Source organism: Cyprinodon tularosa, unplaced genomic scaffold (genome assembly GCF_016077235.1).
Source record: "Cyprinodon tularosa strain WSP-4 unplaced genomic scaffold, ASM1607723v1 ctg813, whole genome shotgun sequence".
In the NCBI taxonomy this organism is placed as follows: Eukaryota; Metazoa; Chordata; class Actinopteri; order Cyprinodontiformes; family Cyprinodontidae; genus Cyprinodon; species Cyprinodon tularosa.
The window spans coordinates 78,090-101,370 of NW_024039578.1; the positions used below are offsets into that span (position 1 = coordinate 78,090).

General features: G+C 41.3%; 1 protein-coding gene across 1 annotated transcript; it reads right to left on the reverse strand.

Annotated features, from left to right (window-relative positions):
- On the reverse strand, window positions 1–14,356 carry LOC119774451. Its single transcript, XM_038271973.1, has 11 exons — window positions 14,227–14,356; window positions 11,226–11,433; window positions 10,957–11,158; window positions 10,706–10,874; window positions 10,479–10,572; window positions 10,365–10,403; window positions 4,121–4,174; window positions 3,385–3,517; window positions 3,123–3,286; window positions 2,867–2,937; window positions 1–235 (listed from the first exon to the last, which is right to left on the reverse strand). The coding sequence occupies exons 1-11, from the start codon at window positions 14,281–14,283 to the stop codon at window positions 17–19; spliced, it is 1,410 nt and encodes a 469-aa protein (XP_038127901.1). The 5' UTR covers window positions 14,284–14,356; the 3' UTR covers window positions 1–16.
- Between the last annotated feature and the right edge of the window lie 8,925 nt (window positions 14,357–23,281).

Below are 23,281 nucleotides of genomic sequence, written 5' to 3' on the forward strand. Positions count from 1 at the left end.
ACCAGCAGAACCGGCTTCACTCTCTGTGCTGCAGGATGTGGACTCCCAGCACGGTCAGAGCAACAACCTCCAGCAGAACATCGGGTGGTCGGGTCCAGCTCTCACTTAGCTCCGTCAGTGTCTCATCAGAGGAGCAGAGGAGGTCAGCCGCCCAGCGCAGCTCCCCGTCCTGCTGCAAGGAGACGGGTGGAGACTCTGGGAGAGAGACATCACCTCCATCCTTCAGACTCTGCACCTAGAGACACACAGGGACATGTGGAAAAAAGTAAGAAGGCACTTAAACAAGGAGCAGGACCCAAACAGCCTGAATGATGTGCTGAGCAGTGAACCAAAGGGATACCCCCTCCCCCTGGCCAAGCAGCAAGGCACATGAGCAGTCAGAGGCATAGTGGTAGGACCACACTGTTACATCGAGTACGGCACATGTGATAAAGCACGCAGCCTCAACGCAGCTACACTGGTTCAGTTAGTTTCTATCTTTTCCCTCTCTTGAACTTTTTCCTATGCACCTACTTACAAAAAAAGCCAAATATAGAGGCCGACTGAGCCTAGAAAATAATTTTCAAAATCCTCCTTCTCACATATAAAGCCTTAAATGGCCAAGCTCCATCTGATATCAGAGATCTGATTGTTCCTTATGTTCCTAACAGAGCACTTCGCTCTCAATCTGCAGGTTTACTAATGGTTCCTAGAATTTCTAAAAGTAGAATGGGAGGCAGATCTTTTAGTTCTCAGGCTCCTCTCCTGTGGAACCAACTACCAGTTTTAGTCCGTGAGGCAGACACCCTGTCTACTTTTAAGGCTAGGCTTAAAACTTTCCTTTTTGATAAAGCTTCTAGTTAGAGTGGCTCAGGTTATCCTGATCTATCTCTATAGTTCTGCTGCTATAGGCTTAGACTGCTGGAGGACATAGGGACCCCTTTTTCATCATTCTGCTTCATTCTATCTCTATTCTCCCACTCTGCAGAATCTGTTAGGTCAACCCCTAACTTTATGTTCTCTCTGCTTTTCCTTTTCATAGCAGTAGTTTCTTCATTGGCTCTGTTCTTGTTTGGCTTTGACTCCATCTTGGAACCGTTTTGGCATTTACTTAATCATATTTAGTTACTTTAACACAATTGTTTCATGTTAGCAGGGAAGCACATAAAACAATTATGTTAAAGTAACTAAAAATGATTAAGTAAATGCCAAAAGTGGTAGCATTTTTTATCAGATGATACAATTGGGCCTGTTTTTTTGTATTTATTCCTATACTAGACTTAGCTATAGGCTAAACTTTTACTGCGGCTAACTTGTTATTCTCTTTCATACCTTTAAAAGGAAAACTGGCTCAGAACTGCTCTGCTAGTTGATTCTTTTCTAGACAGAACCATCTATAGAGCAAGTTTACTAAGAAAGAAAGTATTTATAGATCAGTTCTTCTTTGTTCTTTCTGTATGCCTGCCTCTGACTCCATTCAAACTAAGCCTTCTAAACCTTCAGCAGAACTAAGGTTCTACTGAAGGTTTACTCCTGTTAAAAGAAAGTTTTTCCTCTCCGCTGTCGCTACATGCATGCATGAGTCCCGTAAATCGATGACCTGTTTCAATCAGCTTCTCTTCCTTCATGGATATTTCTTCCTATCTGACTGTATTGTCTGTAAAGTTTCTTGACATGATATATTCTCTGATTAGGTGCTTTATAAATGAACTGAATTTAATCTAATGACATGAAAGTAAGCTAAAAAATATTTTCTGACATTTTTTTTGAGAAACTGAAAAGAATTTTTTGTTAACTTAAAAAATTTTTTGAAAAAATGAAGATACTGTAAAAAAGTGACAAGAAATATTTACAACTACTTTTCAGATGCTGCTGGCCCTTTGGTGGGCGGGGCAAACTTTAGCTGTTCCGTAAAAATTCAAAAAATATCCACTGGACTTGGTTTTCAAGGTTTGAAGACGTTTCGCCACCTCTCCAGGAAGTTTTCTCAATTCCTGGAGAGGTGGCGAAACGTCTTCAAACCTTGAAAATCAAGTGCAGTGGATATTTTTTGAATTTTTACGGAATGACTATGACCTGGATGACTGAGAACCTTCATCAGCTGGGACTAGATCTTCCCAGCTGATGCATTTGGAAACCATGGGAACTAGAACAGCTTTTAAAGCATCATTAATATTCTGTTTATATGATTGGTTTTAATTAAACTGATCTAAGCTTAGATATTGTTGGAACCATATCGCTGCTGCGTCAGTCTGACGGTTCTTCCTCTGTACTTTGAGAGCAAAGGAAATGTCCCGCAGAACTGAAAATGCTGCGCAAATTTGTGAATATCATGATTTCTCTCATTTTTGTTCAATTCTATTCAGTTTATTTCTATAGCTCCAATTCACACCACGTCATCTCAGGTCACTTTCCAGTTCACCAGATCATCCAGTCAGATTGATTCAAAGTTTTCTATCTAAGGAAAACCAGCTGATTGCATCGACTCATTGACTCTTCAGCAATCCCTCACACTAAGCATGCTTGTAGCGACAGTGGAGAGGAAAAACTCCCTTTGAACAGGAAGAAACCTCCAGCAGGACCAGGCTCAGTGTGAGCGGCCATCTGCTGAGGCCCACTGGGGTTCAGGGAGATGTTAAGTGCTAACATAAACATCTTATATCAGTGAATTATCATGTGTTTCAACTAGATTTTTTATTTTTTTTTCGTAAAAAAAAAAAAAAAATGTCTTTTTTTTAATAAACTTAATGATCCAAATTTAGCTCCATAGAATCCTTACATGGTTAAACAACAGAACTGGTTCTTGACCTGCTGTTGGGTTCAGTTCATAAAAATAAACAAATAAATAGGGTTTGACTGAGTAAAAATGTGAGAAAATTGGACCAACCATCTGACTGAGAACAGCCAGAGTTTCAGGACTGCCGGAGGTCAGAGTTCTCACCGCTCCCTCTGGCAGAGCTGCACAAAACAGAAGAAGAAGAAAGTTTAATGATTCAGATCTAGAAGATAGCAGACCATGAACGTCTCAGCAGGAGCAAAAAACACACAAAACATCCAAATTATCAAATATTCTCTAAAAGCAGCTCAGAGTTCCCTGAAATCTGAATGGCTTCCTCTGATGATGAGATCTTCAGCTGACTCACCTTCCATCGCACTGACCAGAAGATGCATAGCATCCTTTACATTGGAAGACTCTTTGGATTTATCCAGGAGGTCCATGAGGGACGAAACGGCCTTAGACGTTGGACGCTCATAATCTCCTTTGCTGCTCTGACCCAGCTGAGATGAAGAAGAAAACAGTGATCCACTGAACCACAGCAAAGACATTCATATCTGAAAGAAAACAGCCTAGGAAAATATGGAGGTGACTGTAACTCTGTTCATCAGGATGAGAGGAGCATCAGCCGTACCGTTTCCTCCAGGAGGCTCAGAGCACCTCCTTCCTCCAGAACCTCTTGGAGTTTCTCTAGCAGGTTCTTGCAGGTCGACTCAGGAAGTTTTCGGAGCGGCTTTAGAAGAAACTCTTTAACCGAAACGACTGCAGGAAAGACCATGAGATTAGTTTCCAGAGCATGGACTGTGAAAGGTCTATGAGATCCAGCAGGCTGGTTGGTTGTGATTCATGTAAAAGTTTTCATAAATTAGCTGGATCTGGAGCTAAAATAGATAACTTCAATTTTTGATGAATTGGGTTGAGCAAAGATATGCAACAGAATCAATATCCACCTCTAGTTATCATGATTAAGTTGTATTTATATTACATTTATATCCAAGTTAAAAGAAAAAACAATTACAGGCAGGAAGGAAGAGAGCAAAAACATTCAGACTCTCAAAAAGGTGAAATTAAACTGGTTTTTAAATTAAAAAAAAGATGAACATTTGCTGTTCAGCAGATTCTTATTAACTTTAGATGATGGACTGTAATGGATGCTTTACTTTAAAAGATGGAGAAAAATAAGAAAACAGAAATTATTCGTTCTTTAGACAGAAGCCAAGAGATTTTAACACGGCCTTTCTGGTGAGGCAGAAATATAAAGCTGTGTTTCACCAACAGATGGCTTTAGCTACTTCTGTGTTTAACTGCTGCATAAATGTATATAAAATTAATCCAATGTTTCTGTGGTGAGAGAGCCTCTCTTACCTTCTCTGACTTGTTGCAATAGATCTGAGTCGATGCTGTCATGTGTGAGAAAACCTGGAAACAAATTAGATCATTATTATTAATCAAAAGGTTATTTTGCACATGATTTTCAGATTAAATAAAGAAAATAAAACCTCCATGTTGTGAGCAAAACAGTTGTGGCAGTTTTTTCCATTGTCACCCTAACTGCTCTGGAGGAAAAGCCACCTGCTCGGTGGATATCTGGGGTCTGTTTCATGAAGCAGGTTTACAGAAAACTCTAAGTTGCCTAAACATGAAAACAGGGAAACTCTGATCTTTCCGGTTCACAAAGAGGTTTAATTAACCTGTCTCAGTCGCCATAGTAATATTCTCCTCATAGCTAACCTGGTACGGAGTAGGGGTGTAAATAATAGTCCTTTTGTATCGATGCATCGATCCAACAGCCGACGATCTGATGCAACGATACGTCCGCAAGAGAATCGATTCATGTTTTTTTTTCCTCCAGTCCATAGGCGGATCTACTGGGGTGGCAAGGCTGTCATTTAGGGTGGCAACTGCCACCCTAAATGACAGCCTTGCCACCCCAGCTGCCACCCCAGTTGGCGGTAGGGGTCGCGAGGCTTATAAATTATGGATCATTTGAGAATTACGGCCGCTCATTTCCAATGTCGGACTGCAGTGAATGCAGCACGAGATGACGCGAGAGCGACTGAGACTGATTGTTTTGAAAACAGAATGGGGCAAAGCGAGGGAGCCAGGGGTGATGGGGAGAGGAGACACAGGATGAAACAGGTAAAAATTGATTAACTATCTATCGAGAAATGAAATCATAATGAAAGCACAATGTTGCTAGGAGAGCTGCAACGCTGATTTTGAGATGATGAAAATCAGGTTGCAGAACGTTATTTCTCTATCTATGATGTTAGTTAGGCCTGACGTTTCAGGCTCAGAAAGACAGAGACGATCTAGTTTGTTTTTACTCAAATCAAAACGCACAAAGGCATTGGATCTAAATAAAGTTGTGAAGCATTTTGCTGAGCAACATGGAAATCACTGCATTCAGCTGTTATAGTCATGTTAACTTTATGTTTGCTCTCTGGTGAGCCTTTACAGAGCTGCTATGTTTTGTTTTGGAACCTGAGAAAATCTGATATTTCCTTTAATAAAACCAAAAGTGTTAAAAGTTAAAAATGTGATACTGGTGTAAATCCTGCTTAATATGGAGCAGTGTTGTTGTTTCTTTTTTGTATATATAATATGAAACTATCCAGAAATGACCCGTATGAACCTACTCACAAGCAAAATGTATTTTTATGTTTGTTTTATTTCAGATTTATGGAGATTTTGATGTAACATACAGAACCCGCCTTTTTGTTGATTTGTTGATACAGCAGTATGGAGGACCAACTCTGCCATATTTAAAAATAAATACAGAAATAAATGCTCAATAAATAAATTGCCACCAAAAATACAAACAACAAATAAATGCAAGTAGAAATTAAATTATACAGCTAGTCATAAAGGTATATAACTCTTTTAATTGGCTTCTTTATTTCTTTGCCTTTTTAATATTTACCTTATTTATTTTTTTGTCATTTCTTATCTTCAACTTCATTTTTTCATTACTTATATTTTTAAGTATTTATTTATGTGCATGTTATCATATTTTTGTCTGTTTTATTCTTCCTTTGTATTTTTTTACCCTAGTTATTTCTTCGCCGCTATTTCTTTCTGCCCCCCCTTTTAACATTTCTGCCTGCCATTATAATATAATTTCTAATTACATTTATTTGTTGATTGTATTTTTGGTGGCAATTAATTGTATGCTTATTTATTTATTGAGCATTTATTTATTTCTGTATTTATTTTTAAATATGGCAGAGTTGGTCCTCCATATGCAGCTCTATCTACAGCATATTTACATGCATGAAATGTCCCTTTCATGTTGCCTTAACTGCTGTATGTCAAGTTACTGAGGAACAAATGGGGTAAATGTGTGTTCAGAGTAAACATTACATAGATGTCCAGTACCTTGTTCGGGTGCCTTGACCCATTTATTTCTACTGTGTAGTTCTGCTCACTTTAGTCCAGCTCAGTCCATAGATCTATGATGGGTAACTTTTTCTTTCTATAGTTTCTTCTTGTGCAAATGCTGCAAAGCTGCCTCTCTGACAGTCAATCTCACACATCTGCGACTCAGCACTTGTGTCTTACCTTAATACCTTTCCTGCCATAAGGCCCCTCTAGAAGTAGTGTTATCATTCTTCTATCTCCTATTAAGTGAGATCTCATTGTACGATGTATTATTAATATGAACCGTTTCACATGAAACACTAGTACTGTACATACTATTCTCACCAAACTGTGATAACTGTGATTAAATTCAGTGTAAACAAAGGCCATATGTTGCCACCCCTAAAAAATTCGTGCCCCCCTCTTGCCACCCCATAAATATTTTTCTAGATCCGCCCCTGCTCCAGTCTATTTTTATCCATTTGCTCCTGGGCGTAATTCTCCCTCCCGTGCTGCGGTGGCGCTAAACCTATTTTGCCCTCCTACCGCGCTTCCTGGTTATACTACTGCAGCAGTTTGATGCAGTGAGCTTGATGCAGACATTTTTAAATTATGCTCAATATTGAAGCGTGGTCTCTGTGCTACACACTGTGGGCCTAGATACGGCCGAGGCGGCGAGGAAGTGGGGGCGAGTTTAGTCCGACGACGGAGGGACATGAGGGCCAAAAAGAGCGGAGAGCGAGGTGGTTTCCACAATTTCGGTCATAAAAACAAAACAAGCCGGCCTCCTGTCTGCGGTCAGCTACAATTAGGTAGAGGAGCAGCGGAGCGTCTGTGGAGGGGGCGGGACGCCTGAAGCCGAGGTATTGCATTGCACTCATTGCACTGATTTTCTGCAGTATTTTTTGATGCAAGGCCTTTCAGAATCTATAACGCAGGGAATTATTGTTTTTCAGTGAATGAGGTTATTTGCTATCTGTTATTTGCTGTTGTTTCTCAAAAAAAATGCATAACGATATTACAGCTTTCTTTGATTTATTTCAAATTTGAAACATTGTCTAGCCTGTAAGGTGTTAAAAAAAATATGAACAAATTAATCGAATCAAATCGTATCGTGGTGTATTCTTGAGTATTGAAAATAATCGAATTGTTGGGTCAGGAAATCGATACTGAATCGAATCGCCATGATGGATGTGATTTACACCTCTAGTAGTGAGAGGGATTTTTTACAGTAAACTAAATGTCCTCTGTCTCCGCCCTCCTTACAGCCAATCAAGCTGTTTTATGTCCTAATTTAGTCAGATTTTTGTTAATATATATATCATTCAGTAGGTCCGTTACGCATATTAGGTATTAAAAAAACATTGCATGTTCGTTTGATGAGGAGCTTATTAAAGAATGATCTGAACTTTTTCACAGAGAATCAAATATTTATAGGGAGACAGGACGTGAGTTTACTTGTTTTTGGTTTGTTTATTGTGAGCGATCATTTTATTTTTTATTTAGCTCTATTAACAGTACGTGAAGAACTACTGAAATTATTTTAAGATTTCACATAAATAGATTCATTAATACTGTGGGGGAAAAGGAATTACTTTAGGGCCAGGATTAGGTTTCACTCAATGATAAAAACCTACTGAGCCCACATGCACAATCTGAAGCCCTTCTATGGGACTAATAGCTGCTAATGACGGCCATTTTTCTGCAAACATCCACTTTACTGTGTAAAAGAAAACTGAATCAACATGAGGAGGAACCCATTAGATGATGCACAGGTTCTTTACTGCCAGAAGTTTTAACCTAAATAGATACATTGATCTACTGCCATTCAAGAAACAACAGCTATGGCAAGCCGTTTTGATATTTACTACTTTCACTGAATATGCATTCTTGAGATTTAAAAAAAAAAAAAATTTTCTTTGTTCCACAAAAAAAAAGATATTCTCCATCTAGAATAAACATTCTGAATGTCTAGAATTTAATTTCAGATATCCATATTCCTAATATTACTGGTCACAATTTGTATTATTTTAACTATGAAAAGATGTTTTTCAGATATCATAAATACATTTTCAGTGAAGCTGATAATTGTCAGAACGGCCACTTAAAATGTAAAACATTTCTAAATATATAAAACTTAATTCTTACTAGTTTGATTTTGTTTAGTTTTTTTACTTTATAAGATTCAGTTTCTGCAACTAAAATGTAAATTAGAAAATATGTTTTTTTTTTTTTTGAGAGATTCAGTAGTAAAAAAAAGAAAAAAAAGTACGAGTACGAGTTCAGTCTAGGAGTTTGATTTTGATCAAGAACAATCTTATTTTAGTGGAAACAAATGGAACAACAGAGAGGAGTCATTTTAATAAATGTAAAAACAGCCTGCCGTAGCCCTGGAGCTTTGTCATCCTCCTCTCCTTTATAGCTGTAGCGCTGTTTCTCTGTCTTTAAAACACATTCTACTTCTTTTTTTCACTTTCTTTGCATTTCTGTACTAAATAGTTTCAGTGGGGTGAAAAAGGCACTTCCTGTTGACTGTTGTAATGGTGACTCGACAAATTGGTGTTCCACTGATGATGGCTTTTCATACTTCAAGTTAGAGTTCATGACTTTAGGCTAGATCAATTTAGAGTTGCAGATTTTAATCTGAATTTTTTACACCTTCTTCATGATATGGCCCCCTGATCTAGTAACATAAATGTCCTTAGATTAGAAGGTGTTACTCTTCCTGTTATTCACTAACAAACCGAACAGTAATGACTAAGATTCAGGCACACTGTAAGCTTTGGAGACATTGGCTCCTCTGGAAGCTTAAAGACTCCTCTGCATGGATCTGGTTCTAGAACAGGTATCAGAGCCCAGTCAAGTCCAGACGGTATCTATTAGGGTGAGACTTTGGCTTCAACTGGATCAGTTTGACTTTCAATTGTCAGGCTCAACCAAACAGTGCAGACTATATACTTAAAGTCGTAGGGAAGTCATATTTAAATGTCAAATCATTCAGGCTTAAACATGTATATAAAAGTACTCTTTATCAGAACGTATTGTCCCAAAAGTTAGAACATTTCTATTTAAAAAAAATCCTGTCTTAAAATCTGTGGTGGTTTTTTCGTTATCTTCCGCAGGCCAGTTAGTTCTACGTCAGCCTGAACACCTAAATTCGCAGTGTATTCTCATTATCGTACGTATGAAATCGTACAAAAGGTTTATGCACAGTATTTCAAACGTTTTTGACGTTTTTTTTCATCGTATTTCGTCGTATTTTTACGTCTTGCCTCGAGACAAGATATCCATGCACATGCGCATCTTACGCACCATTCAAAAACATAGAATTTAACATACAGTTAACCCTAACCCTAAGATACAAAACAGCAAGCAACCTAGTGAGAGACATTATGAAGTAATTATTGCACTGTCCGTCCCAGTTTTACGTCCGTCCGCGGATCTGCTTTTTTCGTCTATCTGGCTGCGCATGCGCACTGATATGTTTTTTCGAGGAAAAACATCAAAAACGTACGAAATACTGTGCATAACTTTTTGTACAATTTCATACGAACTGATAATGAGAATATGTTGAAATTCGGCCAATCATATATCAACGGTCATCTGTCAATCAATGTTTTTTGGTCATAGCATCTTGATTCATATGTCGCAGCTAATATACGCAACGGTTGAAACCAGAATCCTTTCCTTTCCCATTGAGTTGCGTCCCAGTGTTCACGGGGATGGACGTCTGTGTCTTCGGCAGGCGTAGAGCTAACAGAACTGGCAGCGTTGCGAGGCAAGGGCTCAAACATGTACGGCTGGAAGCCTTCTACACCAAACCAAGCTTCTGCCGCCCTGGCGTCCTCTTCCACAACATCTTCTTCCCCGCTTTCCTCCTCTAAATAAAAAAGGATGATGGAGGAGACTCATCCACGACCTCCGACACTAAACTCTCCTCCTCTTGCATGTTTCCGCTGTCCATAGCGTTCCTTGACAGCGTCGTTTCTAAGTCACCAATTTAGTGCTACTTGGTCCCAATGGAATTTCCCATTGGGAACCTGCTAGCACTAAGTTGCTAACTGGTTAGCAAGATGCTTCCCACAAACCGGCCACAACCAAACATGCTTGCAAACCTTCCACCCCCTTAATAAACAACAAATCACATTCACTTTATTCACTCAGATAAAGTCGGGCACCAATCGGGAGAATTCAGAAAAGCAACGGTTGGAACAGGCTTTTCTCTACAACTTTAAAGAGTAAAACTCACCATAGTTCTTCTTGTTAGTCCAGGGTTCCAAAGGAATTTCTAAACAACACAAGAAGAAATGATAATGAAACTGCAAGAATGCAAACAACAAAGGTGGGAAGAAACAGATCTTACCCATCTTCTCTTCCTCCACCACAATCTCCTGCAGCCCATAAGCAAAGGTGGATTTTTCTGGGACGGTGAAGGATGTCTCCTCCTTTATGCTGCCCTGGAAGGACAAGTTAAGTCCAGAAGGTTTCCTTCATTTAATCAAACAACACAAACTAAAGATTTGCTGCTAACAGCAGATAATCAGAGGCCTGAACACTATTCTAGTCAGAACTCTGTGCAGGTTCCTTCACCTTGAACAGCAGCTTCACGAACTTCTGGTAGGACGCTGAGATGGATCCGTCCTGAGATGACTTCTTGATCATTTTCACAGGTCCAGTGTTATAAACCGTCTGATGAACGAACGCCAGCCTGTCCTTGTCCTTCAGTCTCAGCTGCTTCAGCTTTGCTTTCTTCAGTTTCCTGACAGACAGCGTGAGCAGAGGAACCCATTAGAACCAGTTCAGACCAGCGGCGTGAAGACCACAGCTGCATCCTGCTGTACCTGCCGTCGAACTTGGCCCTCACACCTTTAAGGACGGCCGTCTTCTTCTTGATGCTGACACAGTCAGCCAGACCATCCACAGTGTCAGAGCTTGCAGAGACATTAGCTTCCCCAACAGTTGCAACTCCTCCCCCCAGTTGACCGCTCCCCTTGGTCTCTAAGGAAGTCTTGAAGTCCTTCACTAAAAGCTCTTCTTCAACCTCTGGCAGAAAAGTTAGAGGTCAGAGAAATATTTCAGGTGGCGTTTGTGTGTCTGCCAGGGAACTTACCCGGAGAAAACTCCTCCTCTTCCTCCTCGATGAGCTCAGGCAAGGTGCAGTCCACCGCTGTGTATTTTGGATACTCAAAGAATTTCCCCTCTCTGACTCGGACCAGAGTCAGAAGATCCACTTTCTGGTTTAGGTTAGTGTTAGAAATCAGATTGTCCTCCGCTCCGACGCTCTTCACAACTGCACTGGTTTCAGATGCAAACATTTTCTTTGGGGACAAAATGGAAGATGGGAGAACCGGTAAGGTGGAGAACTTTAAATGTTTAGCTTATCTCTAAGAGTGGCAGACATAAGATAAAAAAAATAAAGAAATTGAATAAATATAAAAATGAAGTATCATGAAGCAGGAGAAAGGTTTCTATGTTTATTCGTCCCCCATCAGTTTGGTAGCCTCGTGAGACCATCCTGATCTCGCGAGCTTTCAAGGTTTCACTCGCAGATCAGTCTGGCTACTTTCCGTTAAAGAAAATTTGGAGCCGTTCACCAAACGAACGTCCAATCAGCGTTGGCTTTGAGGCGGGTTGAGGTGTGACGCAACGAGAAGCGCGACAGTTCAGTCTAAAGAACATGGCGGCTTCAGCCGATTTCAGTGAAGAATTACAGAGTATTTCTTCACTGAAAGAAGAGCAAAACACTGCTCTGGAGGCTTTTCTCAGAGGAAAAGATGTTTTTGCTCTTCTCCCGACTGGTTTCGGCAAGAGTAGCCTGGCTTGTGGTTGTGTTTTCGTCGTCGCTCTGTTAGTACGTCATATGCTTGGTTGATCTGATTGGTTTATTTGGCCCGTCTATCACCAACATAGGCCAATCAGCTAACCAGTATTTTTGTCCCTTCCCAAAATTACTTCAACGGAAGGTTTCCAGATGGATATGCGGAGCAAATCCATCTGGCGGAGTCAGGTTATCAGTTTGTGCCTGACTTTCAGAAATACTAAAGAGAATGTAAAAACTGCGGCTTCAATTGAGTTTCAGACACAGAAAATCCATCTGCATGTTGCTCTGCATATTGATGAAGCCAGAAAAGCAAAAATAAAGCTTTGCAAATGTTGTCTGCTGGCCAAGGCTTACTGTAGCTTTTAAAGCCTTTTAGAGCAGCGGTAACCAATTAAAAATCATCGGGGTCCGAATAAAGAAAATCAACAACCAGTAAAGGTCCGGAGACATTTTTAATTATAATCTGTTACTTTCAACAGAATTAAACCCTGAAATAAAATGAGGTTTTCATGCATCCATGTTATACATTGACTTTTTTAGGGATGCACGATATAATCGGTCCCCTATCGGTATCTGCCTTAAAACTGAATATCTGACATCGGCCACCCCACCGATATTTAACCCGATATTTGATCAGCTTCTCAGTTTCTAAAGTCTAAAAAAAATAAAAAATAAATACTTCTTCTTCTTCCTCAAAAACGTCTTTTTTACAGACTTAAAAACTTCTAAAGACGAGGGAAAAATATTGATCCATTAAAATATCCCAATATCTTCCTATGCTGATATATTGCCATTTAAAAACACCATATCAATCTCTTTTACTAATGAAATATTGCTATATCTCATCGTTATGCTACGAAATCCCCCGAAAATTCACCAAATGTTGCCATATTTTTATATGTTGATATATTGACGCGGTATCGATCTATTTTACTAACAAAATCTCACAAGAATTTGCAAAATATCACGAGAGTTTGTAACAGAACGATGAAATTTCACGAGATTTTGAAAGTAAAATAGATCGATACCGCGTTTTTAAAAATCTATTTGATATCAGCATATGAAAATATATTTGAGTATATTATTTTTCAAAGTGTCAGAAATGGATAACAAAACTGCTATTTTCAATGACTACTTATTTCTGTCCAGCTTTAACATCGGTATTGATATCGGTTATCGGCTACACGAGTTTTAAAATATCGGCATATCGGATATCGGCCAAAATCCCAATATCGTGCATCCCTAGACTTTTTAAATAAAAAAGTATAAACAAAAATAGAACATTTTTCCATTTTAAAATCTAAAGTGTTTTTTGAAGTAGAGAACAAAAATTGTTCAGTTTGGTTTATAGACAATTTCCTGATCAACATATTTTCTCAAACCCCTGAACTGAGCGTTTGTTATTTTCTTTCTTTTTTCTGTCTTAATGTTGGCAGTGGGCTTTAGGCTGCCCTGCAAGGCTTTAAACCTGGGTTTAACCGGAGACTAAGCCATTCTCAAGCACATATCAAGGAGCGCATTTTGAGCCTGGATCCAGATTTATTGTTGATTCTGTTCATGGTGGAGAATCCTGCTTCACAGCAGCAGGTTGAGCCAAACATCCTCTAAATGTGCAGGGTCATCTTTGAGCACGCCATTTCACTTTTCTTTCACCAGTTCACCGCTGTTCTTCCAGCAGTCCAAACTGCAACCCAGCCGGACGCTCCGGAGGGCTTTACCGTATTTACAGGAGAAGCAGTGCAATCGAAGTTAGACACTTTCGTCAGAAAACATGCAGTAATTTATAAATGTTTTAAATCAGATTGGGTCTTGGTAGACTTGGTAAATCTAACTGCAGGAAGTCATCAGATTATCATAATTTAGCCAAAATAAATGGGGAAAAAAGCATGTTTGCAGTCCTGCTTTAATGTTGGGAAGCAGCTGCTCCATCTTCGCCTTTTCCAGCGACCTCTGTTGTCCTGTGCAGCTCCTCTGTGTTGCTCTTTAGTCCAGAAAGGGTTCAGGACCTGGATTTTGTGCCCATCAGCTGTTAGTTACCAAAACACTTCAACCCTTCATAGTATCCATCTTAAAATCCATGCCAACATATTTCCTGCTGAGTTACTTCCTGCTGACAGCATAACGTTAAATGACAGAAAGTGAGAAATGCTGCTCTGGAACGCAATAAGGCCCAAAATGATTTAAATAGAAGAACTAGTTTAAAAACATTGACGATCTTTGATGTCTCTGGTGGATTTTTGTAAGAAGATAAAGTACTTTTTTTTTCTCTTTTCCATCACTACAACCTCACCTGAAGGCTGGAGCCAACAAGCTTGAAGACCCAAAGAATCAGGCCGAAACGTCCCATCGGGTAATATGTAGCGCTCAGCCTTACCTCTGATTTTATCTCAGTACCAGCAGCCGGCCGGAGTTCAGCTGAAGCTGCGTGTCTGTTTCTCCTCTGCAGCTTTTTAAGCTGCTGCAGGTTATTAAGAACAACTAAAGTGAAAGACTTCCTGCAGCAAAACTATTTTTCTTCTGAGCCTGAGAGCTTCCTCAATTTACAGCAGAGGAGACGATGCAGCCTAATGCTGCTCAAACTGTTCTGAGCTCAAGGTTTCTCTCTCTGACCAACACAGTGCTGCGTTGCAACAAGAAGGTTGCAGGTTCAACTCCCAGCCTGACTGGAGTCTTCCTGCTCAGAGGCCTTCCAATGCCTGCCTTGGTTTTCTGTTGTGCTTCTCTTAATCGCTGCTGAAAATCAAATAAACCTGCAGCCCCTTTTCTAGATTACATGTATGTTTGTGTCATGATCTGGCCTGTTTGCTCACCCTTGATTGGTTATTTCTTTCACCTGCCGTTTTCCCTCCCTGCCGCAATTATCACTTATTCCTCTCACCTGTTTCCTTTGGTTTATATTCTCTTCAGCCTGAGCATTCGGGGCCAGATCGTTATTTTTTTTCTGTTAGTCGTTCAGTTCTGTTTATTCTATGGTTCATTTCCTGAATCCTGGTGGCCAGTGGAAAGAGGGTTTTGTGTTTGTCTCGTCTCCTGATCATCCACTGTTCCTGCCCTGCTGAGTCCTCTGGGTTTTTGGCTCTTTACGCGGGGAGGTTCAGTTTTTATTCCAGTAGGCCTGGAATAAACTGGAGGAGACCAGTTTAAAGTTCCTGCATCAAGTTCTGGTTCCACGTCCTGTCTCTGCTACCCTCTACCACTGAGCCTGATGCTGTCTGCTCCTATGCGTGTCTGTCCTGTCATGCTTCTGGACTCTGTTAGACTCTGAACCTGCCTGGAAGCCTGTTATTGCTGGGAAGCCTGAATCCTGTCACCTGTCTGTTCCTGCCTGGCCTGGATCCCCGGCCTGGGTCGGCTTCCTGCTTATCCCCCACCTACTCTTGTGACTCGCGCTGCATCAGCCTTCAGTCCAGCGGCCGGATTCTGCCACCCTCTAGGGTCATGGACTGGACTGTTGAACCAGATTTTCTGTGATTGGGCGGTGCCCCGCCCGCTTCTTGCAGCATCCGCGAGCCACAGATCCTAGCAACTCCACTTTAGTTTTTGTTTTTTATTTCAATAAACGTTTTGAACTTTCCTACTGACCGTCTGTCCTTAAATACTGGGTCCATCTGTTCCGCTTCATGACAATGTGGTGATTTTGTTTAGCTTTCATTCCTCCCAGGATGCTCCTTCTTTGTCTTTTATAATTTTTTTCAATTCAGCACATATCTCAGGTTGTCTCTCTGACATATCCAAACAGATGAAAGCCCATCACACCTTCAGAACTCTGAGGCACGCAGGAGATGATGCATTAGGATTGTGGCTGATCCTTCGCACCCCAGGCACAAACTCTTTCAGTCACTTCCCTCTAGCAGGAGGCTGTGGTCCATGAGCACCAAAACCTCACATCACAAGAACCGTTTCTTCCCATCCGCTACCAGCCTTATCAACAAGGCCCAGAGACCCCCATCACCACGACACTGCCTCCATTCCCTCCCCCGCTGAGAACCTAGAAGCCACACCATTGAGCATCTCCACACCTCCTGCATTACATTAACTCTTTACTGTGTATATACACTCACCGGCCACTTTATTAGGTACACCTGTCCAACTGCTCGTTAACACTTAATTTCTAAGCAGCCAATCACATGGCGGCAACTCAGTGCATTTAGGCATGTAGACATGGTCAAGACAATCTCCTGCAGTTCGAACCGAGCATCAGTATGGGGAAGAAAGGTGATTTGAGTGACTTTGAACGTGGCATGATTGTTGGTGCCAGAAGGGCTGGTCTGAGTATTTCAGAAACTGCTGATCTACTGGGATTTTTACGCACAACCATCTCTAGGGTTTACAGAGAATGGTCCGAAAAAGAAAAAACATCCAGTGAGCGGCAGTTCTGTGGGCGGAAATGCCTTGTTGATCCCAGAGGTCAGAGGAGAATGGCCAGACTGGTTCGAGCTGATAGAAGGGCAACAGTGACTCAAATAACCACCCGTTACAACCAAGGTGGGCAGAAGAGCATCTCTGAACGCACAGTACGTCGAACTTTGAGGCAGATGGGCTACAGCAGCAGAAGACCACACCGGGTGCCACTCCTTTCAGCTAAGAACAGAAAACTGAGGCTACAATTTGCACAAGCTCATCGAAATTGGACAATAGAAGATTGGAAAAACGTTGCCTGGTCTGATGAGTCTCGATTTCTGCTGCGACATTCGGATGGTAGGGTCAGAATTTGGCGTCTACAATATGAAAGCATGGATCCATCCTGCCTTGTATGAACGGTTCAGGCTGGTGGTGGTGGTGTCATGGTGTGGGGAATATTTTCTTGGCACTCTTTGGGCCCCTTGGTACCAATTGAGCATCGTTGCAACGCCACAGCCTACCTGAGTATTGTTGCTGACCATGTCCCTTTATGACCACAATGTACCCAACTTCTGATGGCTACTTTCAGCAGGATAATGCGCCATGTCATAAAGCTGGAATCATCTCAGACTGGTTTCTTGAACATGACAATGAGTTCACTGTACTCAAATGGCCTCCACAGTCACCAGATCTCAATCCAATAGAGCATCTTTGGGATGTGGTGGAACGGGAGATTCGCATCATGGATGTGCAGCCGACAAATCTGCGGCAACTGTGTGATGCCATCATGTCAATATGGACCAAACTCCCTGAGGAATGCTTCCAGCACCTTGTTGAATCTATGCCACCAAGAATTGAGGCAGTTCTGAAGGCAATAGGGGGTCCAACCCGTTACTAGCATGGGGTACCTAATAAAGTGGCCGGTGAGTGTAGTATATAGCTATGTACTATATATTGCATATAGTATGGCGTATGTGTTACATTATATATAGCTATAGATTCTATATTCTGTATATATATCTAATTTGTCGGCACCATCAACACTAAGCCAAATTCCTTAAGAGTGAAAACCTGCTTGGCAGGAAACTTGTTTTTGATTCTGACTGCTTTCATGAGTTGTTCCAAGATGGTGGAATGACCTACCAAGCGGTGCAAGAACAGAAGCGTCTAACTTCAGGGAACTCCTAAAGACCCACCTATTCAAAGAGCATATCCTGTCCTAACTCTTATTTGCAGCCCTGTACCCCTCTACTACTCTTTCTGCACTTCCGTCTCTCTCTTTGCTGTCACCACTGATTCTGACTAAAGATTTTCCCTCAGAGAACTTATTGTCACATTGATGATAACTGTAACATTGTGTCTACTTTGTAAGTCGCTTTGGATAAAACAACTGCTAAATGCATAAACATAAATATAATTCAGACTATTTATTTATCTGTAGTGGACCAGCAGTCCGTGCAGGGTTGGACCGGTAGCAGATGAGGGTGGAAAATGTTTTCATTGTTTCCAACCTTAAATGAGTTCAAGATGAAGAATCTGGAAAACTCCCCAGAAAGAGTTCAGTGATTTTCTGCTCTTCCTGCCAAAACACACCAACCCTCATCTGCTTCTGATTAGATACTATGAATATTATCTGTTTAGAGCACGGGGAATCAGAATCATAAATACCTTAATAATCCCAGAGGGAAATTACTTTTGTTACACGCTCCACAATATATATATACACAACCATGTTGAGAACACAACTGAGGTTCTATTTCATTTATGTGGTCTGGCATCAAAACAAAATCACATCAAACTTTTTAATGATTTAAAGCAGTTGAAGATTATTAAGAAATGAAATGCAGAGGGGCAAAGTGTTCGCTGCCTGATCCAAAAGATGGTTCTCAACCCTTTGGGTTCCAGAATTTGACAAAGCTGCACATTAATAAACTGCTTTGCTGCAGAAACTTAAACACTGTGCAGGTTTATTGCAGCAGAAGCTCAGAATCCTCTGGAAAAGTGTTTGGACTGAAGCCAATATCAGTCGGCTCTGACTTCTCTGGAAGAGAAAATGAGATCATTGCTGGATTAAGAGCAAAAATGTTTCATGGAATGGGGCCAACATTCCTGCACGCAGCCGTGGCACTGGCCTGAAAACGCAGAGTGACTCCAACACATCTGGCTGCAGAACCCAGCGCCGAAAAAACAATGTGCATCGAGGGAACTTCTTTTTTCAGAGAAATTGCGTCTGTTCGTACTGATGGAACTCTGCAGTGACACTAAAAACATCCCTCTGTGAAAAAAGCTGCAGAATAAAATGAGAACATCATCATAAAATCTTACTTTCTTAGTAGTAATGTTCACACATTCACCCATCCATCCATCCATCCATCCATCATCCATCCATCCATCATCCATCCATCATCCATCCATCCATCACAGTAACCCTGGACAATCAGAATCTAGTTAAAGCTCTTTCTTCGTGCCCAGGTCAATCAAACAACAGAAGAATGTTTGAACTTTAGCTTAGTAGATGAAAAACCAGTTCATGATTCCCCAGAAACTGAAAGAAAATAAAAATGAAGACAATCTGACGAGTCAAACTGTTCATGAGAAAAACAGCATCTGTCAGTTAACTATTATAAAAGCTTTCATTTTCAGCCTGTTTGATGTGTTTAAAGATTGTATTTTCTGTTGATGGGTAAACTCCCTCAGAGACTCTGATACTTTTAGCTGCCATAACATTTTTAGAGTCTAATGGTTTGGATGAAGTCTCAATGACATGACAATCATGGAGCATAAATATGGCAGATCTGGCTGCTTTTAACCCGGAGAACCAAAGGAGCGAATGTAGCAGCACCATGGCCCGGATCACAAGAATGCAGCTCTAACAGGTGCTGATAAAACAGCTGCATGGCACAGTAAAGACAGAGCTGCAGGAATCAGCGCCGTCTTGATGGTGGTCCCTCTAATGCCCCAGTTTGTGTTCAGTTTGTACAACTGGTTGTGTTTTCCACCTTAGAGCATGAACAGATTATTTTCAAATGTCAAAAACACCACTTAATTTTTCTGTCTAACTTCAGCCAAAAACCCAACAGGTACCATGACGGTTTCTGTTGATCACCTTGACTCTCTGATTAGTGAGGAGCCAACAAGCTGTCAACATGCTGGAGAGAAGAATGCAACGATTTGTCGGCAGGATTAAAGTCAAACATCTGGTCGATTCAACGCAATCACAGAACAAAGTCAGCAAACAGGACTTGGAGATGTTGTCCTGCTGGTTCTTCTGCTCTCAGCCTCCACCAGCAGAACTGCTATCTTTGCTGGAAGCTATAATTAGGCCTTTATTAATAAGCTCATGCTGATGCTCCAGTTTTAACACAGCGTTCAGGTCTGATAATTGTTCACTTACTTCCTGTTTATCACCATAAGAATAATTAACTGGTTTCATCAAAGTTTCAGTTTTGAACAGAGACTCTGCATTGTTGTATTTCATTTTCTTTTTTTGATAAGAGTGAAGATTGTTTTACCTCTGCTGAAATCTTCACCAAGGGGCCCCCTACTGCTTTTTGGCACAAGTACAGAGCGACGAAATTAACTCTCTGCATTTCACCCATCCCCTTGGGGAGCAGTGGGCTGCCGTTGTGCGGTGCATGGGGGGCAGTGTGGGGTTAAAGGTCTTGCTCAGGGACCCAGAGTGGCAGTCTGTGGGAGTGGGGCTTGAGCTCAGAACCTCTGGATTCGAGGGGCAATGCCCTAACCACTAGGCCCAGAGGTCTTCAACGGGGGTCCGTGACCCCTAGGGGGTCCACAGAGGTACAGCATGGGGGTTGCAAAACTTTTGGTTGATTAGATTTTTTTTTTATATTCCCTCCTGCAATTTTTTCCACTAATTAAAATGTCTTTAAATCCACATTAACATGAATTTAACAGACTGTAGTAAACAGATAAATGGAGGCAGAAGATGTCTTTCAGTCATCAATGCTCACATTCAGCGACACACAGGAGCTCTTTCAAGCTGGACACCGTTTCCTTCACAACACCTGTCCCATCAATCAGGACTCAGAATCAGAAATACTTTAATAATCCCAGGGAGGGATTACTTTCATTACATTACTCCATCTGTAATAGAACGACTATAGGCAGTTTGATAGAACACAGTTTCATACAATGTATGTAATTTGGGGGTCCTTGGCCTGGAACACCCTTGAAGACCCCTGCACTAGGCCATCTCTGCGCCACAGCGCTGGGGCAAGGCGCCGACATTTCTACGATTTATAACAGAAAGGGAAATTCTGCTGATTTGGCCATATATAGTTTAAATTAAATTATTCTATTTACAAACTGAAGGCAGATCAGAGTTTTAATTTTAACTCTAATTTCAAGCTTTGGATACATGTATGACTCTGACTGCTGTTCCCACCTCTGTGCATGGGTCACATGCTTAAGCTCTGCACCCTTGTTTTGAACATATTAACGGAAGCCTCCACTTCTTCATCCATCTGTCTATCCATCTTCTTCCGCCTATCCGGCGTCGGGTTGCGGGGGTAGCAGCCTCAGTTGGGAGGCCCAGACGTCCCTCTCCCCAGCCTCTTGGGATAACTTCTCCGGGGGAATCCCAAGGCGTTCCCAGGCCAGATGAGAAACATAGTCCCAGGACACGCCTGGGCCTCCTCCCAGTGGGACGTGTCTGGAACATCTCACCAGGGAAACGTCCAGGAGGCATCCTAACCAAATGCTCGAGTCACCTCAACTGGCTCCTCTCGATGTGGAGGAACAGCAGCTCTACTCTGAGTCCTCCCCTGGATGACTGAGCCACTTTTTCGAATCAAATAAAATTAGCGTCACTCAATTAAACAGAAAAGATTTTTGCTTCATAGTGACTGACAGGTTTAAAGGTTTAAACTTCACTCAGGTTGCAAACCGAATCCTTGTATAATTGATGGTCTATATTGCAAATGCAATGCAAAATATATATCCCATCGGGAAATGGAAAAAGCTGTAAAGAATGAAATTTAGTCTTGTATACATTCCGTGAATACAAAATTACAATAAAAGTTGTCTAAGTCTAAGATCAACTTAAATCTAAGGCCCTGAACTTAACAAAACCTCATTAAATCTGTGTGGTTTATCCCCGCCCCTTAAGGCTAACCCTAACACTAGCATCGGTGGATATGAAGCCTAAACCTAAATCATGGATTTAAAATGACTTCATTTTTTAGTAATTACCTCTTGCGACCAACTTCATACATTTCATATATTGATTGAAATAATGGTGGCAGTACGGTCATCTTGTCTGAATCTTGGTCATTATGTTTTATTTACATGATCAAAGACCCTTCAGCGTTTTTCAAGCTTCTGGCTGGCTCCTTGGGGAGTATATCTATGATGATGGAGTCCTGAGAATCTGATGTTATAGAAGGTATCATCCAGGTTTACAGATATTTAGTAAATTGGTGACATTAACTCCACCTGCAGGTAATAAATAAAACTACATTTATCATGCAACTTATTCTACGATCCTACTGAAGCTAAAACCAAAAATGAGCAGGTTCAGAAAATCCAGGTTTTTTAGAATCTGCTGTAACAAGGCCCCAACATCCCAACCAAAATTATGCAACAATGATCGTGACATGTTCATAGAGCTGATCATGTTAGCCCAATATGGCCACACCTGGACGCCCCCAGGGTCGCCTGTGAACCACTTCAGGGCTCCTAGAGCACACGTCCCACACATTAAGTGTATAAAATTTGCTAACCTGACTCCGTCAGATGGATTTGCTCCGCCTATCCATCTGGAAACCTTCCGTTGAAGTAATTTTGGGAAGGGGCGAAAATACTGGTTAGCTGATTGGCCTATGTTGGTGATAGACGGGCCAAATAAACCAATCAGATCAACGAAGCATATGACGTACTAACAGAGCGACGACGAAGAGGAGCCAATTGATAGATCAAACTCTTGCTGAAACCAGTCGGGAGAAGAGCAAAAACATCTTTTCCTCTGAGAAAAGCCTCCAGAGCAGTGTTTTGCTCTTCTTTCAGTGAAGAAATACTCTGTAATTCCCATAAAACTTGCTCGATAGCCACGCTAACGCTAGTTTCATCGGCTGAAGCCGCCATGTTCTTTAGACTGAACTGTCGCGCTTCTCGTTGCGTCCAGTGGCGGCTGGTGAAAAATATTTTTGGTGGGGCTGATATAGCCTAGTGTATGTCTCCAACTAATCCGGAATAAGAATTCGATTAAACAATTGGACAATACATACAATTTAACAGTAATGATTTAATTTACTATATAATAACAGTGATGATTTGGGTCACTGTGACGGGGTTCTTTGGCCTCCAAGAATCCAGGCTCAGTCGGGTTACCGGTGTTGCTGATTTATTGAGCTCAAAAAATCAAAACAGGGTGCAAAAGAAACTAAACATATACCAGATACTCTGGGCCTCAGCCTCCCTCCAGTTACCAGCAATGTAACAAAGAAACAGACAACAAAAATTGCCGCTTTTCTTCCCACAGCCCTCATTAAATAGTTTAAGCCCCTCACCTCAGGCTCTCTTATTTCTGATTTCTTCTCATTAATCAGTTTTGTCCATATATTACCTCCACAAACAATTAATTTACAAAAACAAATAATTTTTACAACTTAATTCTTTTACACAGATTCGTTGACTTATTCAATTACACCAAACTGGATTTGAACCCAGCAAAGACGCAGCCAGACTGAAGATGACAAGTCCCCGTAGCATAAACACGTACACACCCACACCCCCCACATACCCACACACAGACACACACACACACACACACACACACACCCCCCACATACCCACACACAGACACACACCCCCCCCACACACACACACGGCTAACCCCACTGAAATATTAAGTGTGCACCCTCAATACGCCAGCAGGTAACCAGGAACAGCTTGTGTGTTTTAAGTTCATGGAGCTACTGGTCTCAGCGCGAGTGTATTGGTCCTCACAAACACAGTATAACAGGAACGTGTGTGTGGCGCGCAAA